The sequence below is a fragment of the Lathamus discolor genome, chromosome 6, assembly GCF_037157495.1.
Source record: "Lathamus discolor isolate bLatDis1 chromosome 6, bLatDis1.hap1, whole genome shotgun sequence".
In the NCBI taxonomy this organism is placed as follows: Eukaryota; Metazoa; Chordata; class Aves; order Psittaciformes; family Psittacidae; genus Lathamus; species Lathamus discolor.
In genome coordinates this window covers 97,560-119,490 of record NC_088889.1, presented here as the reverse complement: position 1 = coordinate 119,490, position 21,931 = coordinate 97,560, and the positions used below count along the sequence as shown (strand labels likewise).

The 21,931-nt window shown below is 58.6% G+C and overlaps 2 protein-coding genes and 1 long non-coding RNA gene across 12 annotated transcripts; 1 reads left to right on the top strand and 2 right to left on the bottom strand.

The window, feature by feature from the left end:
• Positions 1-2,082: 2,082 nt before the first annotated feature.
• On the bottom strand, positions 2,083-3,485 carry LOC136017148 (uncharacterized). Its single transcript, XR_010613842.1, has 2 exons — positions 3,324-3,485; positions 2,083-3,159 (listed from the first exon to the last, which is right to left on the bottom strand). It is a non-coding gene; the product is annotated as an uncharacterized LOC136017148 (long non-coding RNA).
• Positions 3,486-13,180, bottom strand: LOC136016552 (antigen peptide transporter 1-like; the record flags this gene model as incomplete). Its single annotated transcript, XM_065683908.1, has 16 exons — positions 13,030-13,180; positions 12,468-12,570; positions 12,040-12,376; positions 11,755-11,952; positions 10,809-10,937; positions 10,539-10,721; positions 9,842-10,015; positions 9,195-9,354; positions 8,979-9,115; positions 6,109-6,310; positions 5,870-6,040; positions 5,161-5,424; positions 4,773-5,048; positions 3,822-4,097; positions 3,622-3,726; positions 3,486-3,520 (listed from the first exon to the last, which is right to left on the bottom strand). Coding segments are annotated over exons 1-16 (2,847 nt in total), but the record flags the coding sequence as incomplete, so codon positions are not given.
• On the top strand, positions 13,122-21,306 carry LOC136017145 (antigen peptide transporter 2-like). 10 transcript variants are annotated; one of them, XM_065685189.1, is made up of 12 exons: positions 13,122-13,269; positions 14,280-14,834; positions 14,906-15,014; positions 16,023-16,153; positions 16,231-16,436; positions 17,442-17,639; positions 17,734-17,862; positions 19,229-19,417; positions 19,498-19,671; positions 20,347-20,506; positions 20,591-20,727; positions 20,805-21,306. In XM_065685189.1, exons 2-12 carry the CDS (start codon positions 14,351-14,353, stop codon positions 20,967-20,969), a joined length of 2,082 nt encoding a protein of 693 aa, XP_065541261.1. In that variant the 5' UTR covers positions 13,122-13,269; positions 14,280-14,350; the 3' UTR covers positions 20,970-21,306. The 10 variants fall into 10 exon arrangements, with proteins under 10 accessions (XP_065541261.1, XP_065541255.1, XP_065541256.1 ...); XM_065685183.1 differs by lacking the exon at positions 13,122-13,269 and adding an exon at positions 13,322-13,397; XM_065685184.1 differs by lacking the exon at positions 13,122-13,269 and adding an exon at positions 13,333-13,397 and having other exon boundaries at positions 14,277-14,834.
• The last annotated feature ends 625 nt before the right edge of the window (positions 21,307-21,931 follow it).

The following is a 21,931-nucleotide window of genomic DNA, read 5'->3' as shown; positions in this document are numbered from 1 at the left end:
GTTGTGGGGCTGAGGCGGCTGTGGGGCGGGGGAAGGGGCTGGGCCAGCGCTTGGAGCCGCCTCCGAGGTCGAATGGGCGGAGGGGGTGGGTTTGGGGCCGGTGTGGGGGGGAGAAGGGGATGGGGGACGTCTCACATAGGGCTTTAAGGGGGGGGGGTTTCGCTGTGAGGTCCCAATATGGGGTCTCCTGTGAGGTGTTAACGGGGTTTTATCGCTGTCAAAGAGCACGTTTATTGCAGTTAATAGCGGGTTTAATTGAAAACTCCATGTTTTACCTCATAATTCCCGTCTGTAGGACCCGCGGTTGCGCATGGACCCCTCCGGCTCTGCCGTTGCCTCAGGCGCTGGACGCCATCATGGCCGCAAGCGAATCCCTTGCAGGATTCCAGAGGGAATTCCGCAGGGATCCCGGTGCCGCATCTCCGCTGCTGCCCTGGTTTTGGGGCCGTTTGGGGCTCTTTGGCTGGGGTTATCGGGGTGCAGATAAAGGTGAAGGCAATGCCAGGGAATCCGGGAATGGTTTGGGGTGGGAAGGAGCAATTCCAAGGCTTCCCACTGGAGCAGCTTGCTCCGAGCCCCGTTTCTGGTGGATTCCTCGAGGAATTTTGCAGCTCGTGACTGTCTTTTTCGTCTTTTTTACTCATTTTTAACGTAATTAAATGAGAAAGTATTCATTTTAACGTAATCAATTAAAAAAAAATTAATTTCAACGTAGTTAAATGATAAAGAGACAAAATCATTAATTAAAAATGAATTACTTTTTAAAAGGTAATTAGTTTTAACGTAGTTAAATGATAGACAAATTCATTAATTAAAAATGAATTACTTTTTAAAAGGTAATTAATTTTAACGTAGTTAAACGATAAAGAGACAAATTCATTCATTAGAAGTGAATTACTTTTTAAAAGGTAATTAATTTTAACGTAATTAAACGATAAAGAGACAAATTCATGCCGCTGATAGGAATCCATGGCAGTGGATAGGAATCCATGGCAGTGGAGTTTTCCATCGTCACGAATGGATGAACCCAAGTTGGAATCCAATGCTCAAATAGCTCCTAAATGGATTAGGCTTAAGCGTTGCTGTGCCCCGTTCAAATACGTATCAGTCTGTTCAGGACAGCTCTTTGTGATGCTTTAATTACAAAGGAAAGAGGTGTGGGGAATAATGGGGGGGGGGAAATAGTTCTATACCGGGATGGGTTTCGGTGCACTGAATCCTGGCGATTAATAGGTTAAAATGATGGGATTTTAGCAAAAGGGTTTCTTTGTTGGCAGTGATAATGCCTGGGATTAATACATGGGGTTAGAAAGGCCTTGTTTATGCAGAAGGTGCTGCTGCAGCTGTAATGATAAAACATCGACTGCTAAGCAAGGCCATAGAGTCACGCTGCAGAGCGTTCCTTATGCACGGGGGCATCCAAACCTTCTCCCGTCAACCCACCCCAGTGTCCCGGCAGCAGCAAAGTGAAGGAATTCCTTGTATCCAGGCTAAATCTCCTGCTTAAACCCCGTTATTCCTTGGGCTGCAGGTCCCTCTCCACGTCCTCGGAGCCCGATGGGGGCTGCTCATCCGCATGGATTCCGACAGCTTCCATGGCCGGATGCTGGGGACGCCGGGGTTGCATGGACCCATCGGTGAGCAAGGTGGATGGCTTCTCATTGCCTGCCATTAGTTCTGTGCTGGGGCCTCCATCACCTCCTCGTCCGGTGTCATTCCAAATGAGGACTTCCGGAATTCCTTGGATGACTGGAATTTCCCATTGGAGCTCATTATGGGATCAGTACAACCCATTTACCCCATGTAGCATCGGTTGGATCCTGTGGAGACCTCCCCTTTGAACACCCAGCCCAGCATTGGCTATCAGGGTACCCGGAGGAGCTGTGCTTCAGCACCAATCCGTTCCGAAGCATGATGCTTCTAAGGGCGCTGAAAGGATATTCCCGATTCCGGGATCTATTCCCACTGTAAGGAGCTTGGGGGGGGGCGATATCTCCTCCATAGGTTGAATGGGAATGATTACCAATTCCCATTCCATGCCTTCCATAGGCTAGAGGTGATGACCACGCAATTCCAGACCAGTTTAATGAGCAATAAGGATCTATTGCATTACAAATCATTACAAGCAGCTCAGCCCAGCCCCACGACAGCAAATACTGGCTGTCAGGCAGATACAACACGCTGATACCCCACGATGGAGCGCAGCAACTCCCAACAGCACCCACCACCACCACCATAAGGAATGCCTGTTAATGAGGAGCGATGCTTATCACAACACTCTGCTCAGATCTGGCGTTATCCCAACCCTGCCAGCCCCACATCGGGTGCCACAGTGTGGGGTGGGGAGAAGCGTGTAAACCCCATGGGGTGGAACAAGAGCAGTGCAGTAACTAAGGCAGAACACCAACCGGTTACTGCTACCACCTGCGGTCATAAGGGGAATAACAAGGGGAGAGACGGATGCCCAAGTGTGTCTTCCAGGTGGGTCCTAACCCTTTGGCTGCTTTGGGTTAGGGGTCCTGGCTCTGCTTCGTCCTGGCTTCCTGTGCCCTTCTTCCTTGGCAGAGCATGAGACTACAAGCCCTTGGTCAGGGTAAGCATTCCTTAGCATGAAGTAATACTTGATGCTCTGTACTTAACTTAATTAACTTATCCTTACCAACTAAAACCATCCCTGTGTTAGCAGCTTTGTTCTTAGCCTAAAGCCCAAACCCAGCGCTGCACCAGCTACTAAGGAGGAGGAAAAGAGCAGGACAGACTTTGAGAGGTGGAGGTGGGTATCCCTACACCGTGGAATTCAAGAGGCTGACCTGGTGTCACCATTCAGGGTCTCCCTTTCTCCATGCTAAACACCCTCACTACCCCCATCTACCCCTCACACAAGGCTTGTCCCAGCTCCATCTCGTCTCTTTGTCTCCACAGCATTGATGTGCCATGCCCTGGGATCCATCTGGGATCGCTGGGCTCCATCCAGCCCCGAGGTAGAACCCGTCAGAAAGGGGGACCAGCGTTTATTGTGCAGTAGAAGCTCCAAATTCAATCCATGCTCATTACCAGCGGTGCTTAATTAAGCAGGTATCAGCAAAGAAGAGGGTCAGCAGCAAGAAGAAGCCTCCAGTTGCAGCTCATCCAGCCCGTGCAGGAGTTAAGCAGGAATCTCTGCAGGGATGAGAGGAAGAGACGCATCACCCAGGGCTACATCCCTGTCCCCACAGAGCCCATTGCTCTTGGGCGGGGGGGGCTCGCTGTCCCCCTGCATCCCATGGAGGCGCCATGCAGGAGCTGAGGCCACCCCATCCATACCCACTGGTCCCACCTCGTACCTGGGGGTGAGCTGGCAGAACCCACGGCCATGCCTGCAAGAGAAAGAGATGTGAGCAGCAAAAACACCTCCGGAGACACCTCCTTTTCCATCTGTTCCTACTCCTGGAGGGATGAAGGATTGGGAAAGCAGAGGCAAGGGATCACCACGGTGCTGGCTCACCTGGGGGCATGCTGTAGCCATCCTTCTTGTTCTTCTCTGCAGAGAGGAAGAGACATCAGCACCCACCATGGGGCTGGTCGGGGCTCCCCAGAGCAGCAGCTCCAGCCCTGCCTTCCTCCCTGGACACGGGGCCTTACCCAGTTTGTGCTTCCAGAAGAGCGCTCCGATCATGCTGATGACGATGATGACGAGCATCACAACAGCCACCACCAGCAGGGTGCTGAACAGGTCAGACTGCGGCTCTGGAGGAAGAGCAGGAGGATGAGGAGGTGGAAGGGGGGAACCACCCCCACTGTGTGCTCCCCCAGCCCCAAAGCCCCCCTCCACCAAGGCTCACCCAAAGCATAGAGGCCGGGTTGGAGGAGGCTGGCGTGTTCCACCTGGCACCGGAACTTGTCCTTGTCGCTGGGGTTGGCCTCGATGGAGGCCCACATGTAGTAGGTGCCATCGCTGTTGGGTGCGATGCTGCCCCATTGGGTGTCCTGGTCCCGCACCTCGCCGTCCTTCAGCCAGCTGAGCACAATGGGCCGCGGGTAGAAGCCGTGAGCGCGGCAGGTCAAGGTCAGGATCCCATCCTCTTCCTCCTTCCCGGACACTCGCACCTTGGGGGGCACTGGGAATGGGACGGTGGGGAGGGATCAGAGCACGTGCCCTGAAAGCCAACCCCGTATCCTGGGCTGCATCAACAGGAGCGTGACCAGCAGGGCCAAGGAGGTGATCCTGCCCCTCTGCTCTGCTCTCGTGAGACCTCACTTGGAGCATTGTGTGCAGTTCTGGTGTCCTCAACATAAAAAGGACATGGAACTGCTGGAACAAGTCCAGAGGAGGCCATGAAGGATGATCAGGGACTGCAGTACCTCCCGTATGGAGATAGGCTGGGAAAGCTGGGGCTGTCCAGCCTGGAGAAGGGAAGGCTGCGTGGAGACCTCATAGTATCTGAAGAGGAGCTACAGGGATGCTAGGGATGGACTCATTAGGGACTGTAGTGATGGGACAAGGGATAACAGGTTCCAACTTAACCAGGGGAAGTTTAGATGGGGTATAAAGAAGAAGTTGTTTCCCGTTAGGGTGCTGAGGCACTGGAATGGGTTGCCCAGGGAGGTTGTGAATGCTCCGTCCCTGGCAGCGTTCAAGGCTAGGCTGGATGAAGCCTTGAGTGCCATGGTTTAGTGTGGGGTGTCCCTGCCCATGGCAGAGGGGTTGGAGCTGGATGATCTCAAGGTCCTTTCCAACCCACACTGTTCTACGGTTCTATGGCCCGGCTCCACTGTCCCCACCTCTTCCTTACCTCTCCTCTCCAGCTCGAGCTGCCCGTAGCGCACGTAGTTCTTCAGCCACTCCACGCAGGTGTTCTCCAGGTAGTTCTTCATGTGCTCAGCTACGCTCCCGTCGTGTTCCCACTTCCTCTTGGTGACCTGCGCCGCCTCGTCCGCCGCGATGAACATCATGGTGTCCATGTTGAAGGCGATGAAGTCCTTCCCATCGCAGGCTTCCTGCCAGTACCCCTTGATGCTCCCGTCGTCCAGGAGGTCACAGCCGATCATGGACTGCTGTGTCTGAGCCCCTGCACCAGCACCGGTGAGATGGGGCTGCCCCACACAGCCCACCCCAGCCCCACACAGCCCCCTCCAGCCCCACGCCAGCCTCATGAAGCGCCATCCCTGCCCCACACTCACTCCCGCTCTGGTTGTAGCGGTCCCGTACGGTGTTCAGGTTACTGTAGGCGATATGCTCGTTGCTCCGAACAGTCTGGGTCTCTTCATCCCAGTAATCCTGATCCACATTGGCCGCAATCCACTGTGTCCGGGGCTGACATCGCTTGCTCTCGCTGTTGTAGTGCACAAAGGGGTTCCCATCCACATATCCTATCATCTGGTACCGGGGAGCCCCCGGGCTGGGGTCTGACATGGCGAAATTGAAGTACCGCAGGGAATGGAGCACTGTGGGGACACAGGGGTGAGGGTGATTTGGGGTCCAGAGCGGGGTGACAGGGATGTGACTGAAGGGGGGAGGTCCTGGTGCCACCGGAAAGGATGGGTCAAGAGCTGGGAGAGTTGGGATTGATGGGAAGCAGGGACCAGGGGGGTCGTGGGTATCATTAAAGCAGCCCCAGGGGAGGGCTCTGGGGGTCTTGGTGCCTGGAAAAGGGAATCCAAGGGGGTCCCAGGGAGTGTTCCGAGGGGTTCCTGGTGCCAGGGAAGGGGAATGTTGGCAAGGAGGGGGTCTGAGGAGGCATCACAGTACCCAGAGAGGGGGAATAAAGGGCATCCAGGGGGGTCCCAATGCCGAGGGGGTCATGGAGGGTGTCCTGGGACATAGGGAATGGGGCGCCGGTGCCCAGGGAAGAGGTCCATGGGGGTCCCGGCTTCCTGTGCCCGTGCTCACCTCTCGCCGCCCCTCCGAGGCCGCACAGCAGCAGGAGCCCCACGGCAGAGCTTGGCCCCATCGTGCTGCTCCTCTGAGCTCTGACCCTGGATCCTCGCCGCCAGCCCCACTCTTCTCCTCCGCTATTGGCTCTACCCCTCGCCACCCACCAATGAGAAACGCGGACCATTCCTGACGTCACCGGTTGCCGGGCAGATCCCACTGGTCAGGTTGGGATATCGAAAGCGAAACGGTCTTACCTGGAAACCCCCCTGATTCCCGGCTTGATGGCTCGGCCTTCAGACCCATGATAAGGAAAATGCGTCGTTGTGACCTTGGAAACCCATCCAGCTCAGACGTGAGGCTCGATCCCCATGGATCTGGGGCTTCGTGCGCGAGGAATGGGGCACCAGTGCCCGGGAGAAGAGGTCCAGGGAGGTCCTGGTACTCAAGAAGAGGGTCCTGGGACACGGGAATGGGACAAACTCTGCTAAACATTGATACCAGGGAAACGTTTATTCATGTCCAAGAGGTGCCAGAAGTGATTGCAATGCATACATGTGTACATCTGACTCAGTGCAGGCCACGGGTGCCCCCATGGTCACGGTCCCACAGCAGGGACATGGTGCCGTCCCCAGCCCAGCCACCATGCGCCCAGTACAGCTTCCATGGTCCCTACTCAGAGCTCCTGGTGTCCCTAACCCTGAGCCCAGTGTCCCCATCATGGCTTGTGGTGGTCCCATCCCTTTGTGTCCCCATCATAGCTTGTGGTGGTCCTATCCCTTGGTGTCTCCATTCCATCCCTTTGTGTCCCCATCATGGCTTGTGGTGGTCCCATCCCTTGATATCCCCATCCCATCCCTTTGTGTCCCTATCATGGCTTGTGGTGGTCCCATCCCTTTGTGTCCCTATCATGGCTTGTGGTGGTCCTATCCTTTGGTGCCCCCATCCCTGAGCCCAGTGTCACCATTGTGGCTTGTGGTGGTCCCATCCCTTGGTGTCTCCATCCCATCCCTTTGTGTCCCTATCATGGCTTGTGGTGGTCCCATCCCTTGATATCCCCATCCCATCCCTTTGTGTCCCTATCATGGCTTGTGGTGGTCCTATCCTTTGGTGCCCCCATCCCTGAGCCCAGTGTCACCATCGTGGCTTGTGGTGGTCCCATCCCTTGGTGTCTCCATCCCATCCCTTTGTGTCCCTATCATGGCTTGTGGTGGTCCCATCCCTTGATATCCCCATCCCATCCCTTTGTGTCCCTATCATGGCTTGTGGTGGTCCTATCCCTTGGTGTCCCCATCCCTGAGCCCAGTGTCGCCATCGTGGCTTGTGGTGGTCCCATCCCTTGGTGTCTCCATTCCATCCCTTGGTGTCCTCATCATGGCTTGTGGTGGTCCCATCCCTTGATATCCCCATCCCATCCCTTTGTGTCCCTATCATGGCTTGTGGTGGTCCTATCCCTTGGTGTCCCCATCCCTGAGCCCAGTGTCGCCATTGTGGTTTGTGGTGGTCCCATCCCTTGGTGTCCCCATCGCATCCCATCCCTTTGTGTCCCTATCATGGCTTGTGGTGGTCCCATCCCTTGATATCCCCATCCCATCCCTTTGTGTCCCTATCATGGCTTGTGGTGGTCCCATCCCTTGGTGTCTCCATTCCATCCCTTGCTGTCCCTATCATGGCTTGTGGTGGTCCTATCCCTTGGTGTCTCCATTCCATCCCTTGGTGTCCCCATCATGGCTTGTGGTGGTCCCATCCCTGATGTCTCCATTCCATCCCTTAGCGTCCTCATCATGGCTTGTGGTGGTCCCATCCCTTGGTGTCCCCATCCCTGAGCCCAGTGTCACCATCATGGCTTGTGGTGGTCCCATCCCTTGGTGTCCCCATCGCATCCCATCCCTTGGTGTCCCCATCATGGCTTGTGGTGGTCCCATCCCTTGGTGTCCCCATCCCATCCCTTTGTGTCCCTATCATGGCTTGTGGTGGTCCTATCCCTTGGTGTCCCCATCCCATCTCCCAGTGTCCCCATCCAAGTTCTCCGTGTCCCCATCCATGTTCTCAGTATCCCCATCCATGTTCTCCGTGTCCCCCCCTCCCAGCTCCGGTTCTCGGGGCGCAGGAGCTCCATGGGGTTCCTCAGCTCCCGCAGGTGTCCCCCGGCCAGCACGGCCACGCGCTGTGCCCGCAGCGCCAGGGCTACCTGCCCCGTCACCAGCAGCACCGAGCGCCCGGCACTCAGCACCTCCTGCTCCACCTGCACGGGACGTGGTGATACGGAGATACGGGGCATGGGGACATGGGACGTGCTGATATGGGGATATGGGACATGGGGACATGGGGATATGGGACATGGGGATATGGGGATATGGGACATGGGGACATGGGACATGGGGACATGGGGATATGGGACATGGGGATATGGGACCATGGGGATATGGGACATGGGGATATGGGAATATGAGACATGGGGACATGGGGATATGGGACATGGGGATATGGGGATATGGGACATGGGGATATGGGGATATGGGACATGGGGACATGGGGATATGGGACATGGGGACATGGGGATATGGGACATGGGGATATGGGGATATGAGACATGGGGATATGGGACATGGGGGTATGGGACATGGGGACATGGGGATATGAGACATGGGGATATGGGACATGGGGATATGGGGATATGGGACATGGGGACATGGGGGTATGGGACATGGGGGTATGGGACATGGGGATATGGGACATGGGGACACTGAGAGTGAGGGCCCAGTGGACAAGGAGACCAGGGAGCAAGGGGACATGGGAAGGCCCCAGGGGACCAGGCACCAAGGGGACCCCAGGACTGGTGGCAATGGGAACCCAGGCACCAGGCCCACCCCCCCACCACCCCCCCCGGGAGGACAATAGAAAGAGGCCACAAAGGGGGCACAATGGGGACACAAAGGGGACACAATGAGGGCACAGTGGGGCCACAAAGGGGGCACAATGGGGACACAAAGGGGACACAATGAGGGCACAGTGGGGCCACAAAGGGGGCACAAAGGGGACACAGTGGGGCCACAAAGGGGACACAATGGGGACACAAAGTGGGGCACAAAGGGGACAGAGAGGGTTCACAGGTGCCACCTCCCACCTGAGCACTGGTCTTGGCATCCAGGGCGCTGGTGGGCTCATCGAGGACGAGGACACGGGGGTCCCTCAGCAGGGCACGAGCGATGGCCACGGCCTGGCGCTGACCCCCGGAGAGCTGCGTCCCCAGGTCCCCCACCTCTGCAGGGAGGGAGATGGGGCCGTGGAGGGCCGTGGGGATGCTATGGGATACGGGGACGTGGGGACGGCCGGGCTGTACCTGTGTCGTAGCCGTGGGGCAGGCATTGGATGAAGGGGTCAGCACCGGCGCAGCGAGCGGCCGCTGTCACCTGCGCCCTGCTCCGGCCACCAGCCCCATAGGAGATGTTGGCGTGGAGGGAGCGGGAGAAGAGCAGCGGTTCCTGGGGGACAACGGCCACCTGGGGACATGGGAGATGGGGATGTGGCAGATGGGGATGTGGGACATGGGGATGTGGGGATGTAGGATATGGGGATATGGGACATGGGGACATGAGGATATGGGACGTGGGGGTATGGGACATGGGGATATGGGACTTGGGGATATGGGGACATGGGGATATGGGAGATGGGAATGTGGGACGTGGGGATGTGGGACATGGAGATATTGGGATGTTGGACATGGGGATGTGGGGATGTGGGACATGGAGATGTGGGACATGGGGACATGGGGATGTAGGGATGTGGGAAATGGGGACGTGGGGATGTAGCGATGTGGGACATAGGGATGTAGGACACGGGGATGTGGGACATGGGGACGTGGGGATGTGGGACATGGTGCTTGTCTGGTGACATGGGGATGGCCATGGGGACCCATTGGTGATGGTTGGGGACACAGGGATGGCCATGGGGACCTGTTGGTGATGGTTGGGGACCCATTGCTGGCACCTGCTGGCGCAGGTGGAGGTGCCGGTACGTGGGCAGTGAGTGCCCGTCCAGCAGCACCCTCCCGCAGTGGGGCTGGTACAAGCCCAGCACCAGGGACACCAGGGTGCTCTTCCCCACGCCTGGGGCACCCACCACGGCCAGGACCTGCCCAGGGAGCAGCTCCAGAGACACGCCCTGGGGGACAGAGGTGATGTCCTATGGCCCCAACCCAAGGATGAGCCCCATCCATGTCCCCATCCATGACCCCATCCATGACCCCATCCTTGACCCCATGACCCCATCCATGCTCCCATCCATGTCCCCATCCATGTCTCCGTCCATGTCCCCGTCCATGTCCCCATCCATGACCCCATCCATGCCCCCATCCATGACCCCATCCATGTCCCCATCCATGTCCCCATCCATGACCCCATCCATGTCCCCATCCATGACCCCATCCTTGACCCCATCTATGTCCCCATCCATGCCCCCATCCATGTCCCCATCCATGACCCCATCCATGTCTCTGTCCATGTCCCCATCCATGACCCCATCCATGTCCCCATGACCCCATCCATGACCCCATCCATGTCCCCATCCATGCCCCCATCCATGTCCCCATGGCCCCATCCATGATCCCCTCCATGATCCCATCCACATCCCCATGCCCCCCTCCGTGTCTCCGTGTCCCCATGCCCCACCATATCCCAGTGCCCACCTTGAGGACGGGCTCTTGCTGCTCGGGGTAGGAGAACCACACATCCTCAAGCTTGAGGTGACCCCGCACCTCGAGCTCCAGCGTCCCCTCCTGTGTCCTCTGCTTCTCCTCATCCAGGAACTCCAAGACCTTCTCCGAGGAGCCCACGGCCTTGGTCAGGCTGGGGTAGTAACGAAGCAGGACCTGGGGACACGGAGAAGGGGACGCAATGGGACCAGCACTGGGGACACAGCGGGACAGGCACGCGTTGGGGGAGGACATTGGGGCCACCTCGATGGAGCTGGTGAACTGCATCTGGTACATGAGGAAGGTGACCAGGTCCCCGGTGCTGATGGTCCCTGCGGCCACCATCTGTCCCCCATAGTAGAGGAGCCCCAACTTCAAAGCCAGCGCCAAGAACTGGGGGACACGGACAGGAGGTCAACCCCTACCAGGGGACCCCAATGGGGGGGGGGCCCTATCCCCCTTCCTGGCCACCGCCAATGGGTCCCCATGGCCACCCCTGTGTCCCTGACCACCACCAACGGGTCTCCATGGCCACCCCTTTGTCTCCAGCCATCACCGATGGGTCCCCATGGCCACCCCTGTGTCTCCAGCCATCACCGATGGGTCCCCATGGCCACCCCTGTGTCCCCAACCACCGCCAATGGGTCCCCTTGGCCACCACTGTGTCCCCAACCATCACCAATGGGTCCCCATGGCCACCCCTGTGTCCCTGACCATCACCAATGGGTCCCCTTGGCCACCCCTGTGTCCCTGACCACCACCAACGGGTCCCCATGGCCACCCCTGTGTCCCTGACCGCCACCAACGGGTCCCCATGGCCACCCCTGTGTCCCCAGCCATCACCAACGGGTCCCCATGGCCACCCCTGTGTCCCCAACCATCACCAATGGGTCCCCATGGCCACCCCTGTGTCCCTGACCATCACCAACGGGTCCCCTTGGCCACCCCTGTGTCCCCAACCATCACCAATGGGTCCCCATGGCCACCCCTGTGTCCCCAACCATCACCAATGGGTCCCCTTGGCCACCCCTGTGTCCCTGACCACCACCACCGGGTCTCCATGGCCACCCCTGTGTCCCTGACCATCACCAATGGGTCCCCTTGGCCACCCCTGTGTCTCCATGACCTCAAACCCTCCTGTGTCCTGCTGTCCCCACACCATCCTGTCCCCATGTGTGTGTGTCCCCCCCCCATATCCCCACGTCCATACCCCACTGATCCAGCTGGTGGCTGCGTACGTGAGCGCCTCGCTGGCCTCCAGCCTCTGGACCCGTCGCAGTCGCTCCTGGTACCTCTGGACCGCTCCGGCCTCGAAGGCGAAGCCACGGACGGTGCCCATGGCCTCGAAGGTCTCAATGGCCACCCCGGTGGCACCGGCCAGCGCCTCCTGCACCCGTTGGGACAGCCCCTGCGACCAGAAACCCACGGGGAGGTGATGGGGGACGTGGAGGTGACAGCACCCACGTGGAGGTGCCGATGTCCCCTCCAGAGGTACCTGCTGGACGCTGCCCATAGCCCGGGCGAGCAACAGGAGCGCCGGCATAGCCAGGAGGGTGGTGGTGGCCAGCGCTGGGGCCACCCAAGCCATGGGGACCAGCAGCAGCATCGCCCGCGCCAGCTCCCACAGCAGCGAGAGCAGCGCGTTGGAAACGGCCTCATGGGTGACATCGATGTCCCCGGTCACCCGCGCCGTCACCGCGCCGGCGCCCAGCGCCCGTAACGCCAACAGGTCCCCGTGCAGGATGGCAGCAAAGGCCCCGGCGTGGAGGTGGCCAAAGACCCGGCTCAAGGTGGCCACGTAGGTGGCATCGCAGATGAACTCGGTGGTGGCACTGGGGTGGCACCGGTGGGGGGGGCTCTGTTAGAGAGGGGGGGTCCCTTTGTCACCTGCTACAAGCCCCCCCTCTGGTGTCAGTGGCCTACCTGGTGACCCCCAGCAGCGCAATGGAGACGATGGTTGCCCATTCGTCCTCGCTGGCCACCCAGTCGGTGACGTGGCCGGTGAAGTAGGGGACGGTGACCTCAGCTGGGGATGTGAGGGATGGGGAGATGGGGATGTGGGAGGTGAGGGTCATGGGGATATAGGGATATGGGGATATGGGGACATGGGGATATGGGGATATGGGACACGAGGATCATAGGGATATGGGGATATGGGGATATGAGATATGGGGAGATGGGGACATAGGACATGGGGATATGGGATATGAAGGTCATGGGGATATAGGGACATGGGGATATGAGATATGGGGACATGGGGACATAGGACATGGGGATATGGGACATGAGGGTCATGGCAATATAGGGGTATGGGGATATAGGGATATGGGGCTATAGGGATGTGGGACATGGGAATTCCCCCTCACCCCACACCCCATTGTACCCCCCCATGGCTCCTGCCCTCCCCAATGGCTCCTACCCCCCCCCATCATGGGTCCTGCCCCCCCCCCTTTCACTCCCCACATGGCTCCTGCCCTCCAAGTACCGAGCACCGAGGCCACCATCAGCCCGGCCACGATCGTGCAGCGCCCTTGCTCGGGACGGAACAGCGACAGGAAGCGGCGGGAGGGGTCTGGAGCCATCGGGGGTGCCCCGGGACCCCTCGGACCCTCCGGTGCCTCCGAGCATCGAAAGCGAAAGCGAGCAAAGACGGCTCTGATTGGTCAAGGGAAGCCGCGTCATCAGTTGCTGGGCAGATGGAGCTGGAGGAGGACGGAGAAGGAAGGTGCGGGGCCAAAAGGGGGCGGGGCTACCGGGGAGGAGGGAGGTGATTGGAGGAAAAAGGGAAGGGGGCGGAAAGGAGAAGGAAAGTGAAAGCAAACGGGACCGTACTGGGAGCGCTGGTGTGGACTGGTGGGTGCCCCAGGGTGCTGGGCAGGGTGCTGGGACTATACTGGGAGTACTGGTGTGGACTGGTGAGTGCCCCAGGGTGCTGGGCAGAGTGCTGAGGCTGTACTGGGAGCACTGGTGTGGACTGGTGAGTGCCCCAGGGCGCTGGGCAGGGTGCTGGGACTATACTGGGAGTACTGGTGTGGACTGGTGAGTGCCCCAGGGTGCTGGGCAGAGTGCTGGGGCTGTACTGGGAGCACTGGTGTGGACTGGTGAGTGCCCCAGGGTGCTGGGCAGAGTGCTGAGGCTGTACTGGGAGCACTGGTGTGGACTGGTGAGTGCCCCAGGGTGCTGGGCAGAGTGCTGAGGCTGTACTGGGAGCACTGGTGTGGACTGGTGAGTGCCCCAGGGTGCTGGGCAGAGTGCTGAGGCTGTACTGGGAGCACTGGTGTGGACTGGTGAGTCCCCCAGGGTGCTGGGCAGGGTGCTGGGACTATACTGGGAGCACTGGTGTGGACTGCTGTGTGCCTCAGGGTGCTGGGCAGGGTGCTGGGACTGTACTGGGAGCACTGGTGTGGACTGGTGAGTGCCCCAGGGTGCTGGGCAGAGTGCTGAGGCTGTACTGGGAGCACTGGTGTGGACTAGTGAGTCCCCCAGGGTGCTGGGCAGGGTGCTGGGACTGTACTGGGAGCACTGGTGTGGACTGGTGAGTGCCCCAGGGTGCTGAGCAAGTTGCTGGGACTGTACTGGGAGCACTGGTGTGGACTGCTGTGTGCCTCAGGGTACTGGGAAGGGTTCTGGGAGTGTACTGGGAGCACTGGTGTGGACTGGTGAGTGCCCCAGGGTGCTGGGGCTGTACTGGGAGCACCGATCCTGACCGGTGATCACCCCGTTTGTGCCCAGCAGGGTGCTGAGACTCCAGACTGGGACGGGGGAAGCTGTACTGGGAGCGCACTGGTCCATACTGGTTCCCCATCATGGCTCTGCCGCCCACCCTGGCCACAGTGTTATCGCTGCTGCTGCTGCTGCTCCTGGACGCGGTGCTGGTGGCCGCGGTGGCCGTGGTAGCCCCGGTGCTGCCACTGTGGCCGCTGGTGGCCATGTGGCTGGAGGCCGGGCTGCGGGCGCTGGCGCTGACTGCGGCCACACGGGCCCTGTCCCTGCCGTGTCCCCGCGGTGCCGCCGTCACCATCGGCCTCACCCCGGCTGCCTTCAGCACCCTTCAGAGCCTCCTGGGGCCACCGGGCTCCGCGCTGCCCCTCTTGGCCCTGGCCAACCCATGGTGGCTGGTGGCGACCCACGGCGCGGCCATGGTGGCCACGGTGGCCTGGGACATGCCGGTGCCAGGGGGTTCCAACACAGTCCAGGCCGTGGTGGCCGTGCGGCAGCTCTTGGCCTTGGCGCGGGTTGAATGGCGCCTGTTCTGTGGTGCCTTCATGGCCTTGGCGTTGGCCGTGTTGGGTGAGTGATGGTGGGCTTGGGGTGGGCTTGGGGATGGTGGTGGTGAGACTCACCCATCTGTGGTCGTGCAGGGGAGGTGGCTGGGCCCTACTGCACCGGGAAGGCTTTGGAGGCCATCAGGAGCGGGGATGGAATCACTGGTGTCGCACTCGGCATGGTGCTGGCAGCGGATCTGGGCAGGTTGGTGGGCACGTGTCCTCGTTGGCTGCCTGTTCAGCCATCCATCATCCATCCACCCGTCCATCCATCCATCATCTGCCATCCATCATCCATCCATCCATCATCCATCCATCCACCCATCCATCCATCCATCATCTGCCATCCATCATCCATCATCCATCCATCCATCCATCATCCATCCACCCATCCATCCACCCATCCATCATCCATCCACCCACCCATCCACCCATCCATCCATCCATCATCTGCCATCCATCATCCATCATCCATCCATCCATCCATCCATCATCCATCCATCCATCCATCCATCCATCCATCCATCCATCCATCCATCATCCATCCATCCACCCATCCATCCATCCATCATCTGCCATCCATCATCCATCATCCATCCATCCATCCATCATCCATCCACCCATCCATCCACCCATCCATCATCCATCCACCCACCCATCCACCCATCCATCCATCCATCATCTGCCATCCATCATCCATCATCCATCCATCCATCCATCCATCATCCATCCATCCATCCATCCATCCATCCATCCACCCATCCATCATCCATCCATCCACCCATCCATCATCCATCCATCCATCATCCATCCATCCATCCATCATCCATCCATCCATCCATCCACCCATCCATCATCCATCCATCCACCCATCCATCATCCATCCATCCATCATCCATCCATCCATCCATCCATCATCTGCCATCCATCATCCATCCATCATCCATCATCCATCCATCCATCATCCATCCATCCATCCATCCACCCACCCATCCACCCATCCATCCATCCACCCATCCATCACCCATCCATCCATCCACCCATCCATCCATCCACCCATCCATCATCCATCCATCCATCCATCCATCCATCCATCCATCCATCATCTGCCATCCATCATCCACCCATCCATCCATCCATCATCCATCCATCCCCATGCTGATGGTACCCATGTATCCACGATGCATCCATGTCATCTCCATGTCCACCCCAGCTCCTTCTTTGCCGGCTGCCGTGGTGGCCTCTTCCTCTTGGCCCAGGCCCGCCTCAAGCTGACAACTTCCACCCAGCTCTTCTCCCACCTGCTCCACCGGGATCTCACCTTCTTCCAGGAGACTCCAGCAGGTTTGTGGTGCCCCCAGCACCCCCCCATCCCCATCCCAGCGCCGGCACCGGCGCTCACCGCGTGCCCATCGCCGCAGCCAAGCTCTGTGCCCAGTTATCCAACGAGGTGCCTCTGCTGTGCGGGGCCGTGCCCAAGAGCTCCAACGTGGCCTTGAGGAGCCTGGGCCTGGTCTTGGGCTTGGGGGGCTTCATGGTGCTGCTGTCACCTGAGCTGGCGCTGCTGGCGGCGCTGAAGGTGCCCCTCACCATCACCACCAGGAAGGTCTATGATGGGCGCTATCAGGTGGAGTGGGGCCAGGATGGTGGGATGGGAATGGTGGGATGGGAATGGTGGGATGGGATGGGGACAGGGTGGGTACCAAAAGGATGGGATGGGGTGGGACAGTGGAGACAGGATGGGTACCAAAAGGATGGGATGGGGTGGGACAGTGGAGACAGGATGGGTACCAAAAGGATGGGATGGGGTAGGACAGTGGAGACAGGATGGGTACCAAAAGGATGGGATGGGGTAGGACAGTGGAGACAGGATGGGTACCAAAAGGATGGGATGGGGTAGGACAGTGGAGACAGGATGGGTACCAAAAGGATGGGATTTGGTGGGACAGTGGAGACAGGATGGGTACCATAAGGATGGGATAGGGTGGGACAGTAGAGACAGGATGGGTACCATAAGGATGGGATAGGGTGGGACAGTGGAGACAGGATGGGTACCAAAAGGATGGGATGGTGGGGATGGGGTGGGACAGTGGGGACAGGGTGGGTACCAAAAGGATGGGATGGGGTAGGACAGTGGAAACAGGATGGGTACCAAAAGGATGGGATTTGGTGGGACAGTGGAGACAGGATGGGTACCAAAAGGATGGGATGGTGGGGATGGGGTGGGACAGTGGGGACAGGGTGGGTACCAAAAGGATGGGATGGGGTAGGACAGTGGAAACAGGATGGGTACCAAAAGGATGGGATGGGGTAGGACAGTGGAGACAGGATGGGTACCAAAAGGATGGGATGGTGGGGATGGGGTGGGACAGTGGGGACAGGGTGGGTACCAAAAGGATGGGATTTGGTGGGACAGTGGAGACAGGATGGGTACCAAAAGGATGGGATTTGGTGGGACAGTGGAGACAGGATGGGTACCAAAAGGATGCGATGGTGGGGATGGGGTGGGGTGGCACAAGGGAGATGGGGTTGTGGTATGGGGACAGGGTGGGATGAGGATGGGATGGGATGAGGATGGGATAGGATAGGATGGGATGGGATGGGGATGGGATACTTGTGTCTCCATGGCCAGGTGCTGCAGCGCGCAGTGCTGGATGCCACGGCCACCACGGCTGCGGTGGTGAAGGACACGGTGGCCGCCATGGACACGGTCCGGGCCTGCGCCGGGGAGGAGGAGGAGGAGCAACGGCACCACAGGGCCGTGACCGAGCTGCTGAGGCTAAAGCAGCGCCTGAGCCTGGAGGAGATGCTCTTCACCCTACTCCAGCGGGTACGGGGGGGCCTGTCTCCCCTGTCCCCCTCCATGTTATCCTACTTATCCCTGTCCTGCTGATCCCAGTGTCCCGCTCACCCCGGCCCTGCAGGTGCTGCACCTGGCACTGCAGGTGTTGGTGCTGTTCCGAGGGTACCAGCTGCTCCGGGACGGCTCCTGCACCGCCAGGGATCTCAGCACCTTCCTGCTCTACCAGGCCAGGTTCGGGCACTATGTGCAGGTGAGGCCCCGGGGTGTGGTGTCCCCTCTGCATATCCACCCACCCCCTTTCTATGTCCACCTTCTCCATATCCACCCATCCCCTTTCTATGTCCATCTTCTCCATGTCCATCCATCTTCTCCATATCCACCCATCCCCTTTCTATGTCCATCTTCTCCATGTCCATCCATCTTCTCCATATCCACTCATCCCCTTTCTATGTCCATCTTCTCCATGTCCATCCACCTTCTCCATATCCATCCATCCCCTTTCTATGTCCATCTTCTCCATGTCCATCCATCCCCTCTCCATATCCACCCATCCCCTTTCTATGTCCATCTTCTCCATGTCCATCCATCCCTTTTCCATATCCACCCATCCCCTTTCTATGTCCATCTTCTCCATGTCCATCCATCCCCTTTCTATGTCCATCTTCTCCATATCCACCCATCCCCTTTCTATGTCCATCTTCTCCATATCCACCCATCCCCTTTCTATGTCCATCTTCTCCATGTCCATCCATCCCCTTTCTATGTCCATCTTCTCCATATCCACCCATCCCCTTTCTATGTCCATATTCTCCATATCCACCCATCCCCTTTCTATGTCCATCTTCTCCATGTCCATCCATCCCTTTTCCGTGTCCATCCATCCATTTTCTATGTCCATCTTCTCCATGTCCATCCATCTTCTCCATGTCCATCCATCCCCTTTCTATGTCCATCTTCTCCATGTCCATCCATCCCTTTTCCATGTCCATCCATCCGTTTTCTATGTCCATCTTCTCCATGTCCATCCGTCTTCTCCATGTCCATCCATCCCCTTTCTATGTCCATCTTCTCCATGTCCATCCACCTTCTCCATATCCACCCATCCCCTTTCTATGTCCATCTTCTCCATATCCACCCATCCCCTTTCTATGTCCATCTTCTCCATGTCCATCCATCTTCTCCATATCCATCCATCCCCTTTCTATGTCCATCTTCTCCATGTCCATCCATCCTTTTTCCATGTCCATCCATCCCCTTTCTATGTCCATCTTCTCCATGTCCATCCATCTTCTCCATATCCATCCATCCCCTTTCTATGTCCATCTTCTCCATGTCCATCCATCCTTTTTCCATGTCCATCCATCCCCTTTCTATGTCCATCTTCTCCATGTCCATCCATCTTCTCCATATCCATCCATCCCCTTTCTATGTCCATCTTCTCCATATCCATCCATCCCCTTTCTATGTCCATATTCTCCATATCCACCCATCCTCTTTCTATGTCCATCTTCTCCATGTCCATCCATCCCTTTTCCACGTCTATCTTCTCCATACCCATCCATCTTCTCCACGCCCACCCCCTCTCCTTATCCCCCCATCCCTGCTCCCACCACCAGGCTCTGCTCAGCAGCCACGGCGACCTCCTGGCCAAAGCCACCGCCAGCCGCCGCCTCTTGGCCAACCTCCACCACGTCCCCCCCGGTGGCACCGCCGGCACCCGGCGCCCGCCCGCCCTCCGCGGCCACGTCGCCTTCCACCGCGTCACCTTCGCCTACCCCACGCGCCCCGAGTGCCTCGTCCTGCAGGTACCTATGGGGCCCCATGGGCACCTCGCATGGACCACGGGTGATGCCACCCCCCCGACCCCGATGTCCCCCCCATGTAGGACGTCACCTTCGAGGTGCTCCCCGGCAAGGTGACGGCGCTGGTGGGAGCCATCGGCAGCGGGAAGAGCTCTTGTGCGGCGCTGCTCAAGGGGTTCTATGAGCCCCAGAGCGGGGAGGTGCTGCTGGATGGGGTCCCCTTGAGGGACTACGAGCACCGGTATCTGCACCAGGAGGTGAGGGCAATAGGGGGGAGCCGTGGCTTCACCATGGGGCAAATCCATCTTGGTGGCCATCAATGGCGGTGGTGACCAGGGATGGGCATGGATGTGGATGACATCCATGTCTCTGAATGGGGAGACGTAGGTTTGGGTGGCCGGACGGTCCCATTCCAAGAGTTGTGGTCAACCACAAAGGGATGGGATGAGGAGGAACGGCTCCAACTGGGTAAGGGAAGAGTTAGATGGATCCTGGGAAGAAGAGGGTGATGGGACATTGGAATGGGTTGAATGGAGAGACGTGGGTTTGGTGGAGAAGGAATTGGCCAGATGGTCCCGCTCCAAGAGTTGTGGTCAACCACAAAGGGATGGGATGAAGAGGAACGGCTCCAACTGGAAGAGTTGGATCCTGGGAAGAAGAGGGTGATGGGACATTGGAATGGGTTGAATGGAGAGACGTGGGTTTGGTGGAGAAGGAATTGGCCAGATCATCCCATTCCAAGAGTTGTGGTCAACCACAAAGGGATGGGATGAGGGTCCAGCCGGAAAAGGGAAGAGTTAGATGGATCCTGGGAAGAAGAGGGTGGTGGGACATTGGAATGGGTTGGATAGAGAAGGTTTGGATGCTCCATCCCTTTCAAGGCCGGGTTGGAGCATCCTGCCCTGGCCGGGATTCCATGGCTTCATTCCCAGGTGGTGCTGGTGGAGCAGGAGCCCATCCTCTTCTCCGGAACCATCCGAGACAACATCACCCTGGGGCTGGAAGGCGCCGGGGAGCACGAGGTGAAGGCGGCCGCCACGTTGGCCGGAGCCTGGAGCTTCATCACGGGCCTGGAGCAGGGGCTGGACACAGGTGAGTGCTGGGGGGGTGGGGGGGGGATAGGACCCCAAATCCCCCACATCCTGCTCACCCCCCCTCCCATTCTGTGCCCCATAGATGTGGGGCACAAAGGGGCGCAGCTCTCAGCGGGGCAGAGGCAGCGCGTGGCCATAGCCCGGGCTCTGCTGCGCCGACCGACCCTCCTCATCCTCGATGAGCCCACCAGCGCCCTGGAGGGAGGCGAGGAGCTGGAGGTGATGTGGGGCTGATGATGATGATGGGGGGTGGACCCAGCCCCATAGCGGGTGCTGAGGGTGCCGTTGTCCCATAGCCGTGGCGCTGGGTGCAGCTGGGGGTCACCAGGACGCTGCTGCTCATCACCCACTGCCCGCGGCTCCTGGCCGGGGCCGACCGCACCGTGGGGCTGGGTCCTGCCATGGGGCTGATACCTGGGGCAGTGAGGACACAGAGCCGGGTCCCTGCTATGGGATGGTGACAACGGGAGCATCCGGATGCCTCCAACAATGGGGACACGGAGCTGGGTCCCTGCTATGGGATGGTGACAACGGGAGCATCCGGATGCCTCCAACAATGGGGACACGGAGCCGGGTCCCTGCTATGGGATGGTGACAACGGGAGCATCCGGATGCCTCCAACAATGGGGACACGGAGCCGGGTCCCTGCTATGGGATGGTGACAACGGGAGCATCCGGATGCCTCCAACAATGGGGACACGGAGCCGGGTCCCTGCTATGGGATGGTGACAACAGGAGCATCCGGATGCCCCCAGCAATGGGGAGCAGTGATTGGCAATAAAGCCGCATCTACCTGGACCTGGTGATGTCCTCCCGGAGCATCCCAAAGAGCCGGGATACAGGGCAGGAGAAAGGGGGGATTGGAAGTTGGACATCGGGAACGTTCGCCCATGGCACAGGTTGGCCACGGAGCTGGGGATGCTCTGTCGTTGGGAAGGGGGCAAGGTGAGATGGGATGAGAGGCGTTTTGGGGCGATTTAGGGGGATTTTGGGGTGGTTAGTAGGGGTTTTTTGCTGTGGATAAGTGTGGTTTAACATATTTTTGTGGGGTTTAGGGTGTTTTAGGGGTATTTGAGGGGGGGGTTTGGTCCGTTTTGGGGTATTTCAGTGTCTTTTAGGGTATTTTAGCGCCTTTTGGGGTATTTTAGGGTATTTCAGCGCCTTTTGGGGTAGTTCAGGGTATTTCAGCGCCTTTTGGGGTAGTTTAGGGTATTTCAGCGCCTTTTGGGGTAGTTTAGGGTATTTCAGTGCCTTTTGGGGTATTTCTTGGGGTGTTCCAGTATGTTTTGGGGTATTTAGGGCTGGTTTTGGTGTGTTTTATACTAACACCCCCATAAAATGCCCCCAAATGGATTGGAATGGAGGGGACTGGGAAGGTCACTGCGGATACTGGGGGGGGGGAGCGGAATGACCCCACCATGAG